The sequence below is a fragment of the Canis lupus genome, chromosome 28 (genome assembly GCF_048164855.1).
Source record: "Canis lupus baileyi chromosome 28, mCanLup2.hap1, whole genome shotgun sequence".
Classification (NCBI taxonomy): Eukaryota; Metazoa; Chordata; class Mammalia; order Carnivora; family Canidae; genus Canis; species Canis lupus.
Genome location: NC_132865.1, coordinates 32,585,216 through 32,602,531, shown reverse-complemented (window position 1 = coordinate 32,602,531; position 17,316 = coordinate 32,585,216). Strand labels below are relative to the sequence as shown.

General features: G+C 37.0%; 1 protein-coding gene across 6 annotated transcripts in view; it reads left to right on the top strand.

The window, feature by feature from the left end:
• The window catches only part of SDCBP (syndecan binding protein), a 38,625-nt gene that overhangs the window by 15,819 nt on the left and 5,490 nt on the right, over positions 1-17,316 (top strand). For 3 of the 6 annotated variants that reach the window (XM_072804559.1, XM_072804562.1, XM_072804560.1), the window contains 4 exons: positions 4,002-4,066; positions 9,404-9,482; positions 10,611-10,720; positions 15,616-15,774. In XM_072804559.1, coding sequence (XP_072660660.1) covers positions 4,016-4,066; positions 9,404-9,482; positions 10,611-10,720; positions 15,616-15,774 — 399 coding nt within the window. In that variant the 5' untranslated portion in view covers positions 4,002-4,015. Of the gene's footprint in view, positions 1-4,001; positions 4,067-9,403; positions 9,483-10,610; positions 10,721-15,612; positions 15,775-17,316 lie in introns of all 6 variants that reach the window. The other 3 variants (XM_072804556.1, XM_072804558.1, XM_072804557.1) reach the window with 1 other exon arrangement.

The window sequence follows — 17,316 nt, the reverse complement described above, 5'->3', positions numbered from 1 at the left end:
GAAGCAGCTTTTGCAAAGATAGGGGGCACAGAAGCACTTGACCAGGATGGGAAGTAGCTGGGAAACAAAGGGTGGAGGGGAGGTGGGCGGGGGTGGGGGGGTGGGGTAACTGGGTGAGGGTCACTAAGGAGGGCGCTTGATGGGATGAGCACTGGATGTTATATGTTGGCAAATTGAATTTAAATTAAAAATTTAGGAAAAAAAAGAAATAGAAGGCTGTTGCAGCTAGAATGTTGTAATGTTTAGAAAGAAATTATGTGAAATGAAGCCACAAAAATAGTTTGTGAAGTAAAATCGTTGAGGAATCCTTCGTACCTTAGAAAAATAATGAGAGTTGATTAAGGTCACATACTTCGAACAATCCTGAAACTAAATTTTTTAAAAAGTGTAAGTTGTGATGATACTTTTTATTTAAAAAATGTCTGAAAAGCCCATTTCTTTTCTGGGATGGAGTTTGAATATTTGTATGAGCATGAAGTAATTTTTAGGAAATGAGTGACCTCAGGGTTGTTCAGACAACTTCAGTTAATATTTAAGGAAAAGCTTTATGAGGGAAATGTTTGAGAAAACTCACTGATTTTTGAAATTTACTCATCCAATTCACTTTTCATGAGGAAAAGGGGATCTTGTATGTGACCAGTGGCAGAAGTAAAAGTAGAAACCTAAAATAGAAATAGTACTACATTAAAAGCCAACATTTGGGGATCCCTGGGTGGCGCAGCGGTTTGGCGCCTGCCTTTGGCCCAGGGCGCGATCCTGGAGACCCCGGATCGAATCCCACATCAGGCTCCCGGTGCATGGAGCCTGTTTCTCCCTCTGCCTATGTCTCTGCCTCTCTCTCTCTCTCTCTCTCTGACTATCATAAATAAATAAAAATTAAAAAAAAAATTAAAAAAAAAGCCAACATTTGTTCCAGTGAATTTAAAATAATTTTATGATACTGATAAAATGGTTGGAAATGTAAATAAAACATGTTTACAGGGGGAAGCTTAATGATTTTTTGAGACACAGAAAGGTTACTGCATTTTGTTTCCCTGAATTAATGGAATTAAACCATTTCTTACTGTATTTTCTCACGAATTTGCATTTTATTCACATATGTAAGCCCTGTTTTCTCCTTAAAAACTGTATCAGGCCATTTTTTTTTAAAAAAAGATTTTATTTATTTGAGAAAGAGGGGAGAGCACGAGCATGGATAAGAGGGAGAGGGGGGAGCAGACTCCTCACTGAGCAGGGAAGCCTGATGCAGGGCTTGATCCCAGGATCCCAGGATCATGACCTGAGCAAGATCATGACCTGAGTGGAAGGCAGACACTTAACCGCTTAACTGACTGAGCTGTCCAGGTGCCCCTGTATCAGGCCATTGTTTATTTGGCATTTTATTGGAGGTTCTAGCCCAGGAAAATTAGGCAAGAAAGAAAGAAGGGAAGGAGAGAAGAGCAGACAAAGGATTTGAATTGATATTTTTCCAAAGATATACAAATGGACAATAAGCAAATGAAATAATGCTGAACATCATTGATTATTAGAGAAGTACAAATCAAAACTACAGTGGGATGCTATTTCACATCTACTAGGATGGCTGTAATAAAAAAGACAATAGCAAGTATGGCAAAGATACAGAGAAATTAGAACTCTCCCTTATATGTTGCTGATGGGAATGTAAAATGGTACAGTCACTTTGGAAACCAGTTGGCATTTTTTCAAAAAGTAAAATAGTTACCATGTGACCCAGCAACTCTACTCTTAGTTATAAACCAAGAGAATTAAATATATATATGTCTACACAAACACTGGTTGTAAATGTTCATTAGCGTCATTAGTAGCATTATTCATGATAGTCAAAGGCTGTAAAAATCCAAAATGTTACTGACTGATCAGTGGGTACCCAAAATTTAGCAAGTCCGTATAGTCGGATGTTATTCCGTAATAAAAAGGGGTGAAGTATTGGTATGCACTATAGCATGGATGAATTTTGAAAGCATTATACTAGGTGAAAAAGAGACACAAAAGTCCACATATACTGTAATTCCAGATTAAATGTTCAGAATAGGCAAATCAAGAAGCAGAAAAATTTTTAGTTGCCTGGACTTGGAGGGAGGGGAGAATGGATAGGCATAGAGTTTTTTTTTTTTTTTTTTTTGGAGGGGGGCAGTGATGGAAATGTTCTAATACCAGATGGTAGGGATGAGTGCACAACTGTAGATATATTAAAACTGAAGAATTGTATACTCTAAAACTGTGAGTTTTATGGTATGTGAAGTGAAGTATATACATTTTTTAAAAGATTTATTTATTTTGGAGTGCACGAGTGGGAGGAGCAGAGGGAGAAGGAAAGAGAATCTCAAGCAGGCTCTGCACTGAATGTGGAACTGGATGTAGGGCTCGATCTCATGACCCTGAGTCATGACCTGGGCCAAAACCAAGAGTTGGCTGCTTAACTGACTGTGCCACCCAGGTGCCCCCAAAGTACATAGATTTCTTAAAAAGTGGTGTTATTCAGCATCCAGCTAAGAGACAGAAACTATAGTAACTTGAACAGTGAAAGTTCAATGTACAGAATTATTAACCTGAACATGAACCGGAATTGGTTGGTAAAAAGTAAAGAGAACTTTAATGAATATAGGACAGATTTAATAAGTATCTACTAACCCCTGGGCTGAGTTAGAGTACCCCAGGCACTCTTTGTGTGCCTGAAAGCCAGGCCTTGTTGGAGAGTGCAGCTGTTGGTCAGTGGATGGTGAAGTTGGTTTTCAAAACTAGTTTACTGGAAAGTCTCCCTTTGGAGTGCTGGTGGAGGTCAGCTACAGGAAGGGTGCTGCACCTTGGAACTTGGTGCACATGAGAGGAGTGTTAGGGAAAGCTACTTATGGGGAGATGCCTTGCAGGTGGCACCATGCTAGTAAACTGCTCAACAGATGTGGGGGTCAGTGTTGGTTCTGTGCACGGCAGGAGTTGAGTGCTTAAAAAGCTGTTTTCTGCCAGGGGCAAGATGCTAGAGAAGCAGGTACTGCAGCAGCCTACCTGGAGTGGTATCCCAGAACCTTTAAGGAAAAACCTTTTCTCCTCCAGTGTATCTCCAGCTCCTTGCACTGACGAAGCGCAACCTCATGCTAGCTGGCCACAAAGCAGTATTTAAGGGGACTGGCTCCATTTGCAGAGCCCCCAGTAATGTGTGGATTTGGGAGGTGGGAGGTAATACATTGATAGCCAGCTCAAGAACCTCTGACATACCCTATGCCAATTAGAGATAAATTCTATTTTGTTGGGTTTAAAGGAAGTACCAGATCTCATAGTTAGGACTAAACAAAATTTTCAAGTACATAGCCTTGTAATACTTTGAGAACTTTGTTGTAAATTTTTACAAAAAGCAATTTATGGTTGCTAAAAAACATTGAGCAGTATAGAAATGTTTAAAATGTAAAAATTTCTCTTATTCCTCAGTCCCTTAATATCTGTATCATTTGTCTCCTAAAATTAAAACTATTCCTAACGATTGCTGTTAAAAGTTATTTTTTCTAAGTACATATATAATAATAGATGTGTGCATACATATATACGTATATATATATATTCCCTCTCCCCCCCCCCCCCCCAGTGATAGAGATTTCATAGATAATTGTATAGGACCTCTTCTAGGTTTTTGTTTGGATATAGTCTTTTTTCATTTGCAAGCACTTGTGTAAGCTAGGGTAAGTCAGATAACCATTCTCTTTGATTTTTTTAAACTTTTGAAATGAAGGGACTTTTACTTGAAGGGAAATTTAAAATCTGCAGTGGATATAGTTTGATAGTAGTAATGGAGGATGAAGTAGTTTAGTAACCAGTAATCAGTTTTTAGTGTAGGCTAGATGTTCATATTTTTCCATGTGTTCTACAATTTAAATGTTTCTTATTGTGTTAAAAATTTACATATGTTTATATATATTGCTGGTTTATGTATACTATTTAAATTTCAATGAAATTTGAAAGTTACAGAAATTTGTTTGTTTTTTCTTTAGAAAAATCTGCAAAAATGTCTCTCTACCCATCTCTTGAAGACCTGAAGGTAGACAAAGTTCTTCAGGTATGTCTAAGTTGTTTATGTGCTTTTCTTTAATATATACATTGTCACACATTCTACTTATAGGTGAAGTGAAGCAAAAAACTTAATAGTGGATGTATTCATTTTTACATTAAACTTTTCAGTTTATTAATTGCAGACTAAAAAGTTATTAATTGCAGACTGAAAAGTTACAGAAAAGCTACCAATTCTTTTTCATTTCACTATGAATTAATAGATATGGGATATTATTACTTTAAAACTGGACTTAAACTCAAGATAGCTTGATTTTAAGACTCAAGTTTAAATTAAATACCATATATTTATGTTGGTAAAATACACTTCAACTTTTTAGATGCTCATAATTTTATTTAAAATTAGTATGTAGTTCTTTGGATCTTCAGATAGGACCTATCTTTAAAAATAATTCTTTGCCTTTACTGAGAAATTAAAAATTATAAAAATGGTGAATGCTATTAGAAGTAATATAAAGCACAATGAAAGTGATTTCCTTTAAGTGGCAGACATTTCATGTGAATATCCTCTAAATGTCTGAGTGTTAGAGATTATAGTATTTCTAATTTTATGAAGTCAAAAACTTTTTGTAGTTCTTCAAGTAAGTATTAGCTTTCAAGATAGATGCTTCTGCTTAAGAAAGTTTGAAATAGGGGTCAAGTCTTGCTGTTTTGTAAGTTTTTATTCTTTTTAGCTGGGGATAATTTGTAGTACTTCAAAGCTTCTTATTCTGAGGATCCTTTTACTTGAGGCCTTGGCCAGTTTACTCTAAATGAAAATCAATTATAAATTTGTGAGAAGTCTTTATTTTTTTTAAGGATTTTATTTATTAGAGAGAGAACGAGATAGTGATAGAGAGCTCAAGGAGGGAGGAGAGGGAGAAGTAGGCTCCCCGCTGAGCAGGGAGGCTGATATGGGATCCCAGGATCCTGGGATCAGGACCTGAGCCAAAGGCAGTCAATTAATGGACTGAGACATGCAGGCGCCCCTAAACTTGTGAGCAATCTAGACTTAAGCAACATCAAGTATAAAAGTGTCTTTTAGGCTAAATTGGCCTTTTTAAGGTATAAACACCCAGCAATAATAGGGGCAGTTGTATGGTTGGAATTGTTACCTTGTAGCAGTGATTGGGTAAACATGTTCATCAACACATATTTTCCATCATAAATCCACTGAGAACATTAAAATGTGGTTTGTAAAACCTGAAATCTGTTCAGCTGCTAAAGGCTTTGAAGCTTCAATTTTTAGAGATTTGTCATCTTAAATGCTCTATTCTTTCTTCAGTATTTTGTCAGTATTTTTCTTATGGCATTTTTATTTCTGCAAAGTTCATCCTAACAAGAATACTTTGTTTTTAAAAAGCTTTTATCTGAAATATGTAGCCTTCAAGAATAACAAGACATTAATATGACATCAGAGCAGTGAGTGATAAGGATCTGCAGACAAATCTAAAAGAATGACTAATCTGTTTTTGTTCTTTATTGGTTTTTTATATATATATATTTTTAATTTATTTTATTTTATTTTATTTATGATAGTCACAGAGAGAGAGATAGAGAGAGAGGCAGAGACATAGGCAGAGGGGAGAAGCAGGCTCCATGCACGGGGAGCCCGATGTGGGATTCGATCCCTGGTCTCCAGGATCGCGCCCTGGGCCAAAGGCAGGCGCCAAACCGCTGCGCCACCCAGGGATCCCCTCTTTATTGGTTTTTATAAAATTGAATTCTAATCATAGTTGACTTTGACAGAAATTTTTGGTTTTTAAAACTTAAAAGAGAAAGTTGATTTTTTTTTAAGATTTTTATTCATTCATGAGAAATGCAGAGAGAGGCAAAGACATAGGCAGAGGGAGAAGCCGGCTCCCTGTTTGATACGGGACTCAATCCCAGGACCCCAGGATTTGACCACAACCAAAGGCAGACGCTCAACCACTGAGCCACTCAGGTGCCCCAGGAAAGTTGATTTTGACATATGTTTGGAAAATAAAGAGAGCTACAAACACAACATACTGACCTCTTTAAGGAGAAACAAGTTATATAGATGTTCTGAGCAGGAAGTTTTAGCTGCTTGGAGATGTAACCATGAATAAGGAGGGAGAAACATCAGTTTTTATTCTTTTGGTGTTTGAAAATATTCTTCCTCAGCACTATACTCTTGGGCTGGTTTTTCTTGTTGTTGTTTCATTTTAGGTTTATTTTTGTTCTTGAGGTGTCCCTGCACAGGTAGCATTTATTTTCTAATCTTCTGACCTTGTACATGACAGCAAAGCTAAATTGCAGCAGTGAATTGGCAGCTCCTATATTTTATAAACTACTTTACAAAAGCTGTTGCTTTTAGCATCATAAAATCCCTGAATCTCTCTCTATTGTGAATCCTTCACATAAACCTGTGGTGGTTACACCTATATAAAATAAGCTTTTAGAAACAGTGTTGTAACAGAGACTCAGTCTTCTAAGACAGTGAGCAGAAGTCAACACTATTAACTCCACACGCAGGCCTTGGTGGTAACCGTGTGCTCCTTGGGAGACCCCATTCCTTTTCTTTAAAAATTGTTTGAGATTTCACGTAAGTCTGAAATAATTTACCACATTTAATGGCATAAAGTCCTTATGCCCTTGTTGTACCATCTTTCTTCTGGTTTTGTTTTTACTATAGATTACATAATACATATATAACTGTAAGCTTTCTATATATATTCTCACTTCAGTATTCCTTGGATAAGAACAAAAGCAACGAGTAAGCAACGAGTAAAAGAATAGAAAATAACCAATGGAAAAAGGAACAATTTTTTTAAATGAATACATTTTATTACTATTTTTTATTTTAGGAGACTGAGCAGGGGAGAGGCAGAGGGAGAGGGAGACATGGCGGGAGAGAGAATCTTAAACAGACTCCACATTGAGTTCTTGGGGCTTGATCTCACGATCCTGATGTCACATGACCTGAGATGAAACAGGCGCTTAACCAAGTGCACCGTCTGGGCGCCTCAATACATTCTATTTTTAAAGCAGTTTTAGGTTCACAGCAAAATTGAATGGAAGATAAAAAGACTTTCCATCTTAGTTGTGCCTCCCCCCAACACACACACTTAGCATATCTTCCCCTACTATTAATATTCTCACCTGAGTGGTTCATTTTTCACAATTGATTAACATACATTGACATATTTTTACCACTCAAAGTCCATAGTTTACATTAGGGTTCAGGCTTGCTGTTATATATTTGGTGGTGTTTTGACAAATGTGTAATGTCATATCGCTACCATTGTAGTATTGTATAGAGTCTAGTATCGTATAGAGGTCCATACTGTAGACTACTGCTCTAAAAATTCTTGTCTATTCTTCCCTCCCTCCCCACTCATCTCTGGCAACTGCTGATCTTTTTACTGTCTCTGTAGTTTGCCTTTTCCAAAATGTCATAGAGTTGGAATTATACGGTGTTCAGGCTTTTCAGATTGGTTTCTTTCACTTAAATAATGTGCATTTAGGGGATCCCTAGGTGGCTCAGCAGTTTACACCTGCCTTCAGCCTAGGGTGTGATCCTGGAGACCCAGGATCGAGTCCCACATCAGGCTCCCTGCATGGAGCCTGCTTCTCCCTCTGCCTGTGTCTCTGCCTCTCTCTGTGTTTCTCATGAATAAATAAATAAAATCTTTTTTAAGAAAAGGTGATTTAAATTTCCTCTATGCCTTTTCATGGCTTGATAGTTCATTTTCTTTGAGTGAACAGTGTTTTTTTTTTTCCTTAAAGATTATCCAAGAAGTAATCCACTGGCTCCTAGCTCACTTTTAGCTGATAGCTGGTGATAGAACTTTGAAAATTCAATATACGTTGAGTCTGTGGACTATTATTTAAAATTATAGAGATTTTTATTGCATTTTATTTCAGTTTAGAATGTGACAGATTGTAAAACGATAAATACTAAAGTATGACGCAATAACAGTGTCAGAACATTTACAACCCAAATGAGTGAAGTAGCATCTAATGCTTTTATAGGCTATACTTATTTAAATTAAGCATCAATCACTCCAAGCATTTTGGGACTACTCTTGGCATTAATTTCAGGGCTATAAACATAATAGTATAATTCACATTTTTTTCCAATTAAGTAAAAAGTGATATTAAAGATTGGCCATACAGCTTTAGCAATCTTGTCTCTAAATGATATATGGCTATTTTAGAAAGTCAGATCTATCTATATAGGAAAAACGATTTCATCTTGGAATACTTAATGTGACATGGGCTGTGAAGGGCAGCCTGAGAGGAGTTCCTGGCATACTTGAGCATGAGTAGCATTTTGATAAATATATATGCTGCAAAATGATTTTAACAAGTTTGTTTAAGTTACAAATTAATTATTTTAGTGTTCTTTAATGTCAGTGATAAAGTATGCATTTGCATACTTTGTAATTTTTTTGTATTTAGTATAGTGTATTCCTTTCTTATAGTTGCTAAAATGAAGATGAAGATTATATCAGTGGGATATGTCAAAATGGCAAAATACTAACAACTTAGTATTTAAATTTTTAGGTGTTTTTCTGATATGTGACTTGTATGAATATGGTTGAGCTTTTTCCTTAGGCAAGTATTATTAGAGTAGTTGGTAAAAAAAAAATAATGAAAATTTAAAATATGCAGCCATACATTTTGTAATGCATTTTGAAAATGCTACTTTGTAATTTGCAGCACTATGAAATATTGGTTATATGGTACTTAGTCAAATTTTATATCACAGTGTTAAAATATTTGGAATATGAAATGTATTTTAGATTTGCAGATTTCCTTTTTTTTTTTTTTTTTTTTAAGATTTTGCTTATTTATTCATGAGAGACACAGAGAGGCAGACACACATCACAGGCAGAGGGAGAAGCAGGCTCCTCACAGGGAGCCCTATCCGAGACTCTATCCCTGGACTCCAGGATCACACCCTGAGCTAAAGGCCGATACTCAACTGCTGAGCCACCCAGGTGTCCCTGCAGATTTCTTTTGAAAAACTTGTTGAAGTGTTTAAAATTAAACTATTTTAGAGAAAGAGTGAGCATGAGCAGTGGGGGTAGGGAGGAGCAGAGGGAGAGGGAGAGAAAAAACCTCCAGTAGACTCCACCCTGAGCATGGAGCACACATGGACCTTGATCTCACAACCTTGAGATCATGACCTGAGTTGAAATCAGAAGTCGGATACTCAACTGACTGAGCCACCCAGGTGCCCCCAAATTAAACTTTATTGAATAATAAGACTTCAATGTTTTAGTTTCTTTTTGGAAATACTGAATTTAACTTATAAATTATATAAGACTTTTAAGCAAGTGTATATATAGCATTGTTAGAATTTTCTTTTCTTTTTCAGGCTCAAACTGCCTTTTCTGCAAATCCTGCCAACCCAGCAATTTTGTCTGAAGCTTCTGCTCCCATCTCTCAAGATGGAAGTAGGTTTATACTTTGGGTGTATTCTTCTTGAACTGAAATATGTTTAAGCCTTCTCTTACTGAAATAGGGAATCCAAGATTTTTTTTTTTTAATCTACAGCATAAAAAATGTGGCTAAAGTTCTTGTAATAGTAAAAGAATGTTTACTTCAAAAAATAATCTTTAACCAAGAAAGTGAACTATGAACATGAAGGATAGATTTTATAGCTTAGTCAGAATTAAGTGAATTAAGTTAAATCTCAACTCTCATAAGTCCCTAACTAATGACTGATTCATTTATGAAGAAAACCTATATGTGCACTGTGCCCAAACTGCTGCTCTTGAACTTGCTAAACTGTCCTCCGTCTGTGTGGAATGAGGGTGGGTTTTGAAATTTCCAGCCAACTCCTTTTGGGGGAGCTTCCCAAATTCTGGGATTTCTGCTAGGTCTCCATATACTTTTCTTTGGTTCCTTTTCCTTCTAAGTTTATAGAGACTTAGGACAGAACCCCTAAATAATATGATTTAAAATAAAAGTATTAAATAGGTTTTTGTAGCCAGTCATAACTATTTATAACATTCTTTTAGACAGTTCATTTTAAGTCACAGATTATATAAAAACACTTTTGGAAATACTAATTTTGCTACTAAGTTATTTACTGTTAATATTTTAATATATTTCTAAGATTTCATTAGAATGTGTTTAATGTTTTTTTTAAATAAGACACTAAATACACTTATAAGCTTTGCTTTTTTTATTCAGAAGAATCATTTAATAGCAATCAGTGTTTATTAATTGAGTTGTAAAGTAGCTGGTTGACAATAAACATTATAGTCAGTTGTTCAGCAGTGGAGAATCAGTGGTATGCTTATGAAATTCCTAACCAAATAGATTTATTTTAAGAAAGTAGGAAGATGATTTATTTAGAAAAATTATTTTTATCTTGACTATTTAAACCTTTTCTATATTTCTCATTTCTAATTGTCATTATAGACATAAGGAGATGATTTTCCAAGTTACTAATATAGATTCATTCTAGATTTTATAAAATACATGTAATTTCTTAACACAAATAGAAGCCCATAATAACAACAGTTTTCATTTTAAATATTCTGATTTTTTTTTCTTTATTCATTTATTCATTTTAGATCTCTATCCTAAACTATATCCGGAGCTGTCCCAGTACATGGGCCTGAGTTTAAATGATGAAGAAATCCGTGCAAATATGGCCTTGGCCCCTGGAGCATCAGTTCAGGGGGTATGTATACTGTACTTAATTTTGAATTGTATATAATATTTTAGAGATAAAAGCTCTCCTCTTCATGGGCAACTCACAAATTTATAACTTTAGCATTGGCCTCTCTTCAATTTTAGATTGCCTTCTGGGTATCACTTCTTAAATGATTTACTCTCTCTTAACCTTTTACCACTTTTCTACTTTATTAGGAGTTACAGATCCAGATGCTTTTGAGTAGTTTATTCTCCTTAGTCTTCTGCATTTAGTCAGTTATTAAGACTTAGTGATTCTGTCCTCCTCAGGTTTCTTGTATTCACTTTTTCCATTCCAGCCCTATAATAACTGCTTCAGGGTTTCTGTACTTCTAACATAGATTATTGCAGTCATCGCTTAAATTTTCTCTGGTAACTTCTTATATCAAACAGTGCTAACCTGCTGCTAGATTCGTCTTTCTGAAGTACAAGTCTGTCATATCTTTTTTTGGTCATAATCTTTTAACATTCAACATTCTGAAGTTTAAAGCTTTCTATAAGACCTCCCAACTCCAGGCTTTTAAATGTTTTTTGTAGCTTCTTACTAAGGTCCTTGCTATAAGGCCATAGCACTTTATAGTACTTACTATAATTGTAGTTAAGTCATTAAGACAGGATCCATATCTGTCTTGTTGCCATAACCCCAGTGCTTAACATAGTACCTGGCATTTATTTATTAACTGTTTATTGAAAACTTATTTATATTATTCAAGGCCCATTTGGTAGACAGTAGGTATGTCAACAGAAATGATTTAAGAAATTAGAAAGGTTAAAGAATTGAATAACCAGACATTGAAGAAAGATGTAATTGCAGAAAGTTGCTGCTCCTTCTAGGACTGGGGTGACACAGGGAAGGGTTTTGAGTTTTGAGTTTTCAGAACGTAGAAGCTTGTGGGAGGGGACCACTGCTGTCAATACTGATACCTCTGAGGGGTTGCAAGTGAGACAGGTGCTGAAAGTGGCAGTAGAAGCTGGAGAATGGAATCAACTGCTGCCACTAGGGGTTAAGGGCACAGCTCATGCAGTTGGATAGAAGCTGGTAACAGAAAGAAACAAAGCACTTGTCTTCTTCCAGCCTCCTGTGGTGGATACTTACCAGAAATCAGGAATATGTATTTTGCACAGTTCAAGCTCTACCCTCACCAAGTAGAGTCTAGAAGCATGGGTTTGGAGCTGACAAATAGTAGCTTAATACCCAGCACTACCTACTCCTTTGACTACATATATCCACATACTTTTTAACTTCAAATGACAGCAATAACTGCAGGGTTGCCCTTTAAAAGATGCAATTCTTGGTAAAATTGGGGTTCAGCCTACTTTCTTCTGTTATGGGGGACTCCGTGAGTGGTAAGCATTTTAAGCTTTGCTACCCATGCGTGGTTTCTCTGGTATTCTTGTTTGTTTGCTTTACAACCTTTTAGAAGTACAAAAGTAATTTTTAATGCAGGGGGTACAAAACCAAGCAAGTTACTATCTCTGATATAATGAAGTACCTCCTACCCTTAACCCCAAAATGGGACAATGCCAGTTATCATAACCATCTCTGGGCAGTGGCCTGTGATATCAGTTACTGTACAGTATTAATTAGCCCTTAGTAGTCACATTTCCAGCTGAGTATTTTTGACCTAAAGACAGAAGTATAAAGTTCACTGTTATAAAGAAGTCGTGTATAAAGGTAAAGGAGGTAGGCGGGAAACAAAAAGTTGTCATATATATGTATGTGTCATATATATATATATAATTTATGGGTATAATCAAAGAAGGTAGTCATAGCTACTGGGATCCAAAATATTGGTGATTTGATCACGAGGCTGTAGTTAGTATTATGACTTCCTTTGTCTGCTACACATTCTTTACACCATTGCCCTTGAGCTGGTCTTTTCTTAGTATATACTGGGGTGACCTAAACCATTTTTGAAGTGTCAGCCCCCCTTTAAGTATCTTGTTTTTTCTTTTCATTTTTGTTTTATTTTACTGCTGGCAGTTTCTATTAACTGTTTCCATCTAGTGAATTTTTCATGTGTGTATTTTTCTTCGCTAGATATGTTCCATGTGGTTTTAAGTCCTTGAGTGTACTGAACAAATTTATAGTAGCTATTTTAAAATCCAGTCTGCTAATTTTATGATGTTATTTCCGAATTTCTATTAACTGATTTCTCTCCTGATTATAGATTACATTTTCCTGCTTGTTCACATGGCACCTGTTTTTTTTTTTTATTTTATTATTTTATTTTTTTTTTTTATCAGAACAGGACATTGTGAATTTTTTTACATTTTTAGGTGCTGAATTATGTTGTACTTCTTTAAAGAGTGTCAGCACTTGTTCTGGCAAGCAATGTAACTACATGTGCATCAGTTTGGTCCTTCTAAGGCTTGATCTTACATATTGTTAGGGTAGGTATGAAGCAGCCTTTATTGTAGGGTTATCATAGCCTCATTACTGCAGCTGTGTGTCCCCTCTGGTTCTTTGCTGAAGGCCTTGGGTAATCAGTGAGCACACCACTTTTGCTGGTAGGATCTTGGATGTCTCCCAACCCTGTATGATAATGCAGGAAGGCTCAGCTTTCAGCTCCCTGCATGACATCTGGAACTTTACCTCACAGATACGGAGATTAACATTTAGCAGAGGGTTCAAAGCGATAGATCTCTGGAGATTTTTTTCTCTGTGTAGCTCCTTCCTCTTTGGGAATCAGCCCTGAAAGTTCTGGCTGTTTTACTAGCTGCTTCACTCTTCCTGATTTTTGTCTCCTCGACTTACAGGAACACATTGCTCTGCTTGAGATTTGTACTTCTGCGTTCCAGTCCAGATAGTGGTCTGGGTAGAAAGCCAGGCGATGAAAGGGCTCACTTCATGTGTTTCCTTTCTGTCAGGGTTTACTGCCCTACACTGCTTACTGCCCAGTGTTTAAAAATTGTTGCTTCCTATTTTTCCAAAATTTTTAGTTATTTATAGCAGGAGAGTAAGCCGGGCTCCATATGACTGCAAGCAGAAGTCTGTTTTTCTATTAATTTTACTGTTGTACATGGCAGACCTAAAAGGCATCTCAAAGAACCTCCTGGATTCCACACGTAGTCCAGAATCCATTATCTAGCAGCAACCTAATTTCTTCTTGGTAACTAGAACTAATCACACTAGCCAGTTCAGTATTCTCTTCTTGCCTTTGTGTGAGTGGCATATAAATCCCAAACAACAGTTAGGTGATGACCCTTCTTATTCAGGGGGAAATATTGTATTCCCCAGTGGAGGCATTCCTCCCTCATAAATAAGACCTTCACACTGTAGAGCTCAAGATGTGGGGACAGGACGCAAAAGTTTTGTATATGGTTAGGTATAAAAATGAAAGGAACCATTCCCAGGCCACACCTTGGTTTACAGACTTTTATTTGGGCCTTGGAAGAAACTGCATCATGCATTTGGTTGCTCATTCAAAGCATATGTTGTATCCTATAAGGTAGAACCCCTTTCAGTGTGTTGTCTCCCACTGGCACCTTAAATGGGTGGAGATAGGAGCCAGTAGCTTAAGAACCCACATGTTCCAGGCACTCTGCCAGGTGTGGTAGATGCAGTAGTAAACCATAGCAGTGCCCCCCTCCCTGCCACACACAGTACTGGAACTCACATTGTAGACTGATAAACTGGTGCGTATAACATGAAACAAATGGAAGGAGAGTTAAGTGAATAGTGTTAGGGCTCCATTTCCATATAGTGAGCATATATGTTCTCTCTGAGGAGTTGACACATGAGCAGAGAACTGAAATGAGGGAGTAAGGCATGTGAGTATCAGGTGGGAGAACATTCTATATAGACAGAACCTGAAGGCTTTCAGGCAGAAATGAACCAGGTGGACTTGAGAGACAAGAGTTGTGTGGTGAGCAGAGGAAAGCAAGGCAGGACATGGCAACAGATGGCATTGGAGGGGTAGGGAGGACCAGGTGCTCTGTGGTCTTGTAAACCATGGTAAGGGATTGGGATCATAGTTGTGGGAGTGGTGTCATCATTTGGTTTCTTTTCTTTTCTCTTTTTCTTTTTCTTTTCTCTTTCTCTCTATTCTAGATTTCTGTGCTTACTCTGTGGGGGGAGAATCAGGAAGATGATCTGAGTTATTACAGTCCTTGCCAGAAATGGTTGCTTGCTTACAACAGGGTAAAGGGACAGAGATAACATGGTCATAATAAGTAAGAACACCTAGTAAGTCAAGTACTTTAAAATACTTGCTGGAAAAAATAAAGATTTTTCCAAAAGTAAAACCCATTCCAAAGCTCTCAACCCTTTTTCTATATGCCAGCTAAACTAAATAATTCATTTGCTTAAGTTTTCCTGTTTGTATCACATTTCCTGATTTTCCTTTGTTTTTTATAGCTGTAGTCATTTCTTTTAAATCTTTGTAATCTCGCAACTAATATTTTCTGGCATTACGTGTTCTGATTTCTAGCCTAATTGTGTACATTACTCCTGTTAGACTGTCAGCTTTAGAATATGCTATCATAATTACCATGAATTCTGAACAAAAAATTTGCCATCCATGGGGATTATGTAGTTGAGTTTCCTCTTTCCCTATTATTACTGCTCCAAGCATTACAGTTATTAAGTAGGTCAGAGGGTTTTTTTTTTTTTTTGACAGATTCCAACTAAGACGACTTTGATTAGCTCTTCCCTCACTATCTTTTTAGTCTATTCAGTCTCTCTCAAATAAAATCTTAAAAAAAAAGTTAGTAAATAAAAACTAGGGTGATTTTTGCATAAAACAAACTTTATTTGAAGGAAACAATACATATCCCTTTTTGGGAAACCACAACTGAGTATATTCAAGTCAATTATCATTTTAGGTTTTTTTTTCATGGAGAATGTTTCTACGTATTGACACATTGTGTTTTTATCAGCAGTTGGTAGCAAGACCTTCCAGTATGAACTATATGGTAGCTCCTGTAACTGGTAACGATGTTGGAATTCGTAGAGCAGAAATTAAGCAAGGGATTCGTGAAGTCATTTTGTGTAAGGATCAAGATGGAAAAATTGGACTCAGGCTTAAATCAATAGATAATGTAAGTATTTTTAATTCTATTTCAGTTTGTCCAATAGCTTATGAGATACTAAGTGATCAATATTAGAAGAATTTACAGTGGAAATGTTTTAATTAATTGTAATATTTGATTTATAATCAAGATCATTTTAAAATTGTTAATTTTTTTCACTTGGAGATGCCTTATTTTGAAGAGTCAGAGTTGGTAATTTATTACTTTAAATGAATTTTGTTTTTGATCTTTCTGTAATAAAGTTCACTGGTCTTCATATATTATAACTTGGTTGTATAAATAAAATGGCATTCAAAAAGGGCATTATATGTGATGTTTAAGAAACTGAGAATGAGAGGGGCGCCTGGGTGGCTCAGTGGTTGAGCATCTATCTGCCTTTGGCTCAGGGCATGATCCTAGAGTCCTGGCATCAAGTCCTGCATTGGGCTCCCCACAGAGAGCCTGCTTCTCCCTCTACCTATGTCTCTGCCTCTCTCTCTGTGTCTCTCATGAATAAATAAAATTAAAACAAAAAGACCAGTGATAATTGGTAGCCTTTATAGTATGTATTTTTAAATTAAATAATGATCATTTAACTTGTGAAGTGGGTTTGCACGTTTGTTATTTCCATCCTTCATTTTGAATTTAATAGGTCATTTTTTTGAGCAAAAGTGATTTTCTAATTAGGGCAGCCATTCCTTTACCTTTGTAATTTCCCAGGGTTACTCTCTGAGGAGGCATTTAGGATTGTTACGGATATGCTGAGTCTTTACCCCGATTTGTGGTTTCAGGCATTATGTCTTAGATTCCTTATTAGTCTTAAGTCTTGTTAGCTCAGTGTGTCCAACCTTTTCACACAGGAAGTGATAATGAGTGTCACACTGGTAAATGACTGAGGCTCATCTTGGCAGGCAGGCCCGACCGACCTTGCCTGCCTGCCCAGAGAGCTGAGGTCATCTATGGCTCTGCACATGCATAACTTAGGACACATCAGCATGCTTCTTCAGGAAGCCCTAATGTTACTGCTCTCCCTTTGTTTTCAGTAAATAGTATATGTTGCCCTCCCCCCCCCCCCTTTTTTTAAGAGTTTGTTTATTCCTGAGAGACACAGAGAGAGGGGCAGACATAGAGGGATAAGCAGGCTCCTTGCAGGGAGCCCAATGCAGTACTCAATCCCAGAACTGGGGTCACAACCTGAGCCAAAAGCAGATGCTCAACCACTGAGCCACCCAGGCGTCCCATATGCTGCCCCTTCTGTCAGGATTTCTTCTCTGCTTCTTCCTCTGTCCTAAAAGACAGGACACTCTTCACAGGCCCCTATCTCCATTGCAGATATCCCTGCAGTAGATTTCTCCATTTGGCCAGTACTCATTGCTCTGAGCATTTTACAGGGTCCTGCCTAATTTTCAGTACTGCTCTAAAGCAAACTGTAAGACACAGAAGTTGTATCTGACCCAGCCTAGGAGGATAGAAAAGGTCCAACTTTGGGATCCCTGGGTGGCGCAGCAGTTTGGCGCCTGCCTTTGGCCCAGGGCGCTATCCTGGAGACCCGGGATTGAATCCCACGTCAGG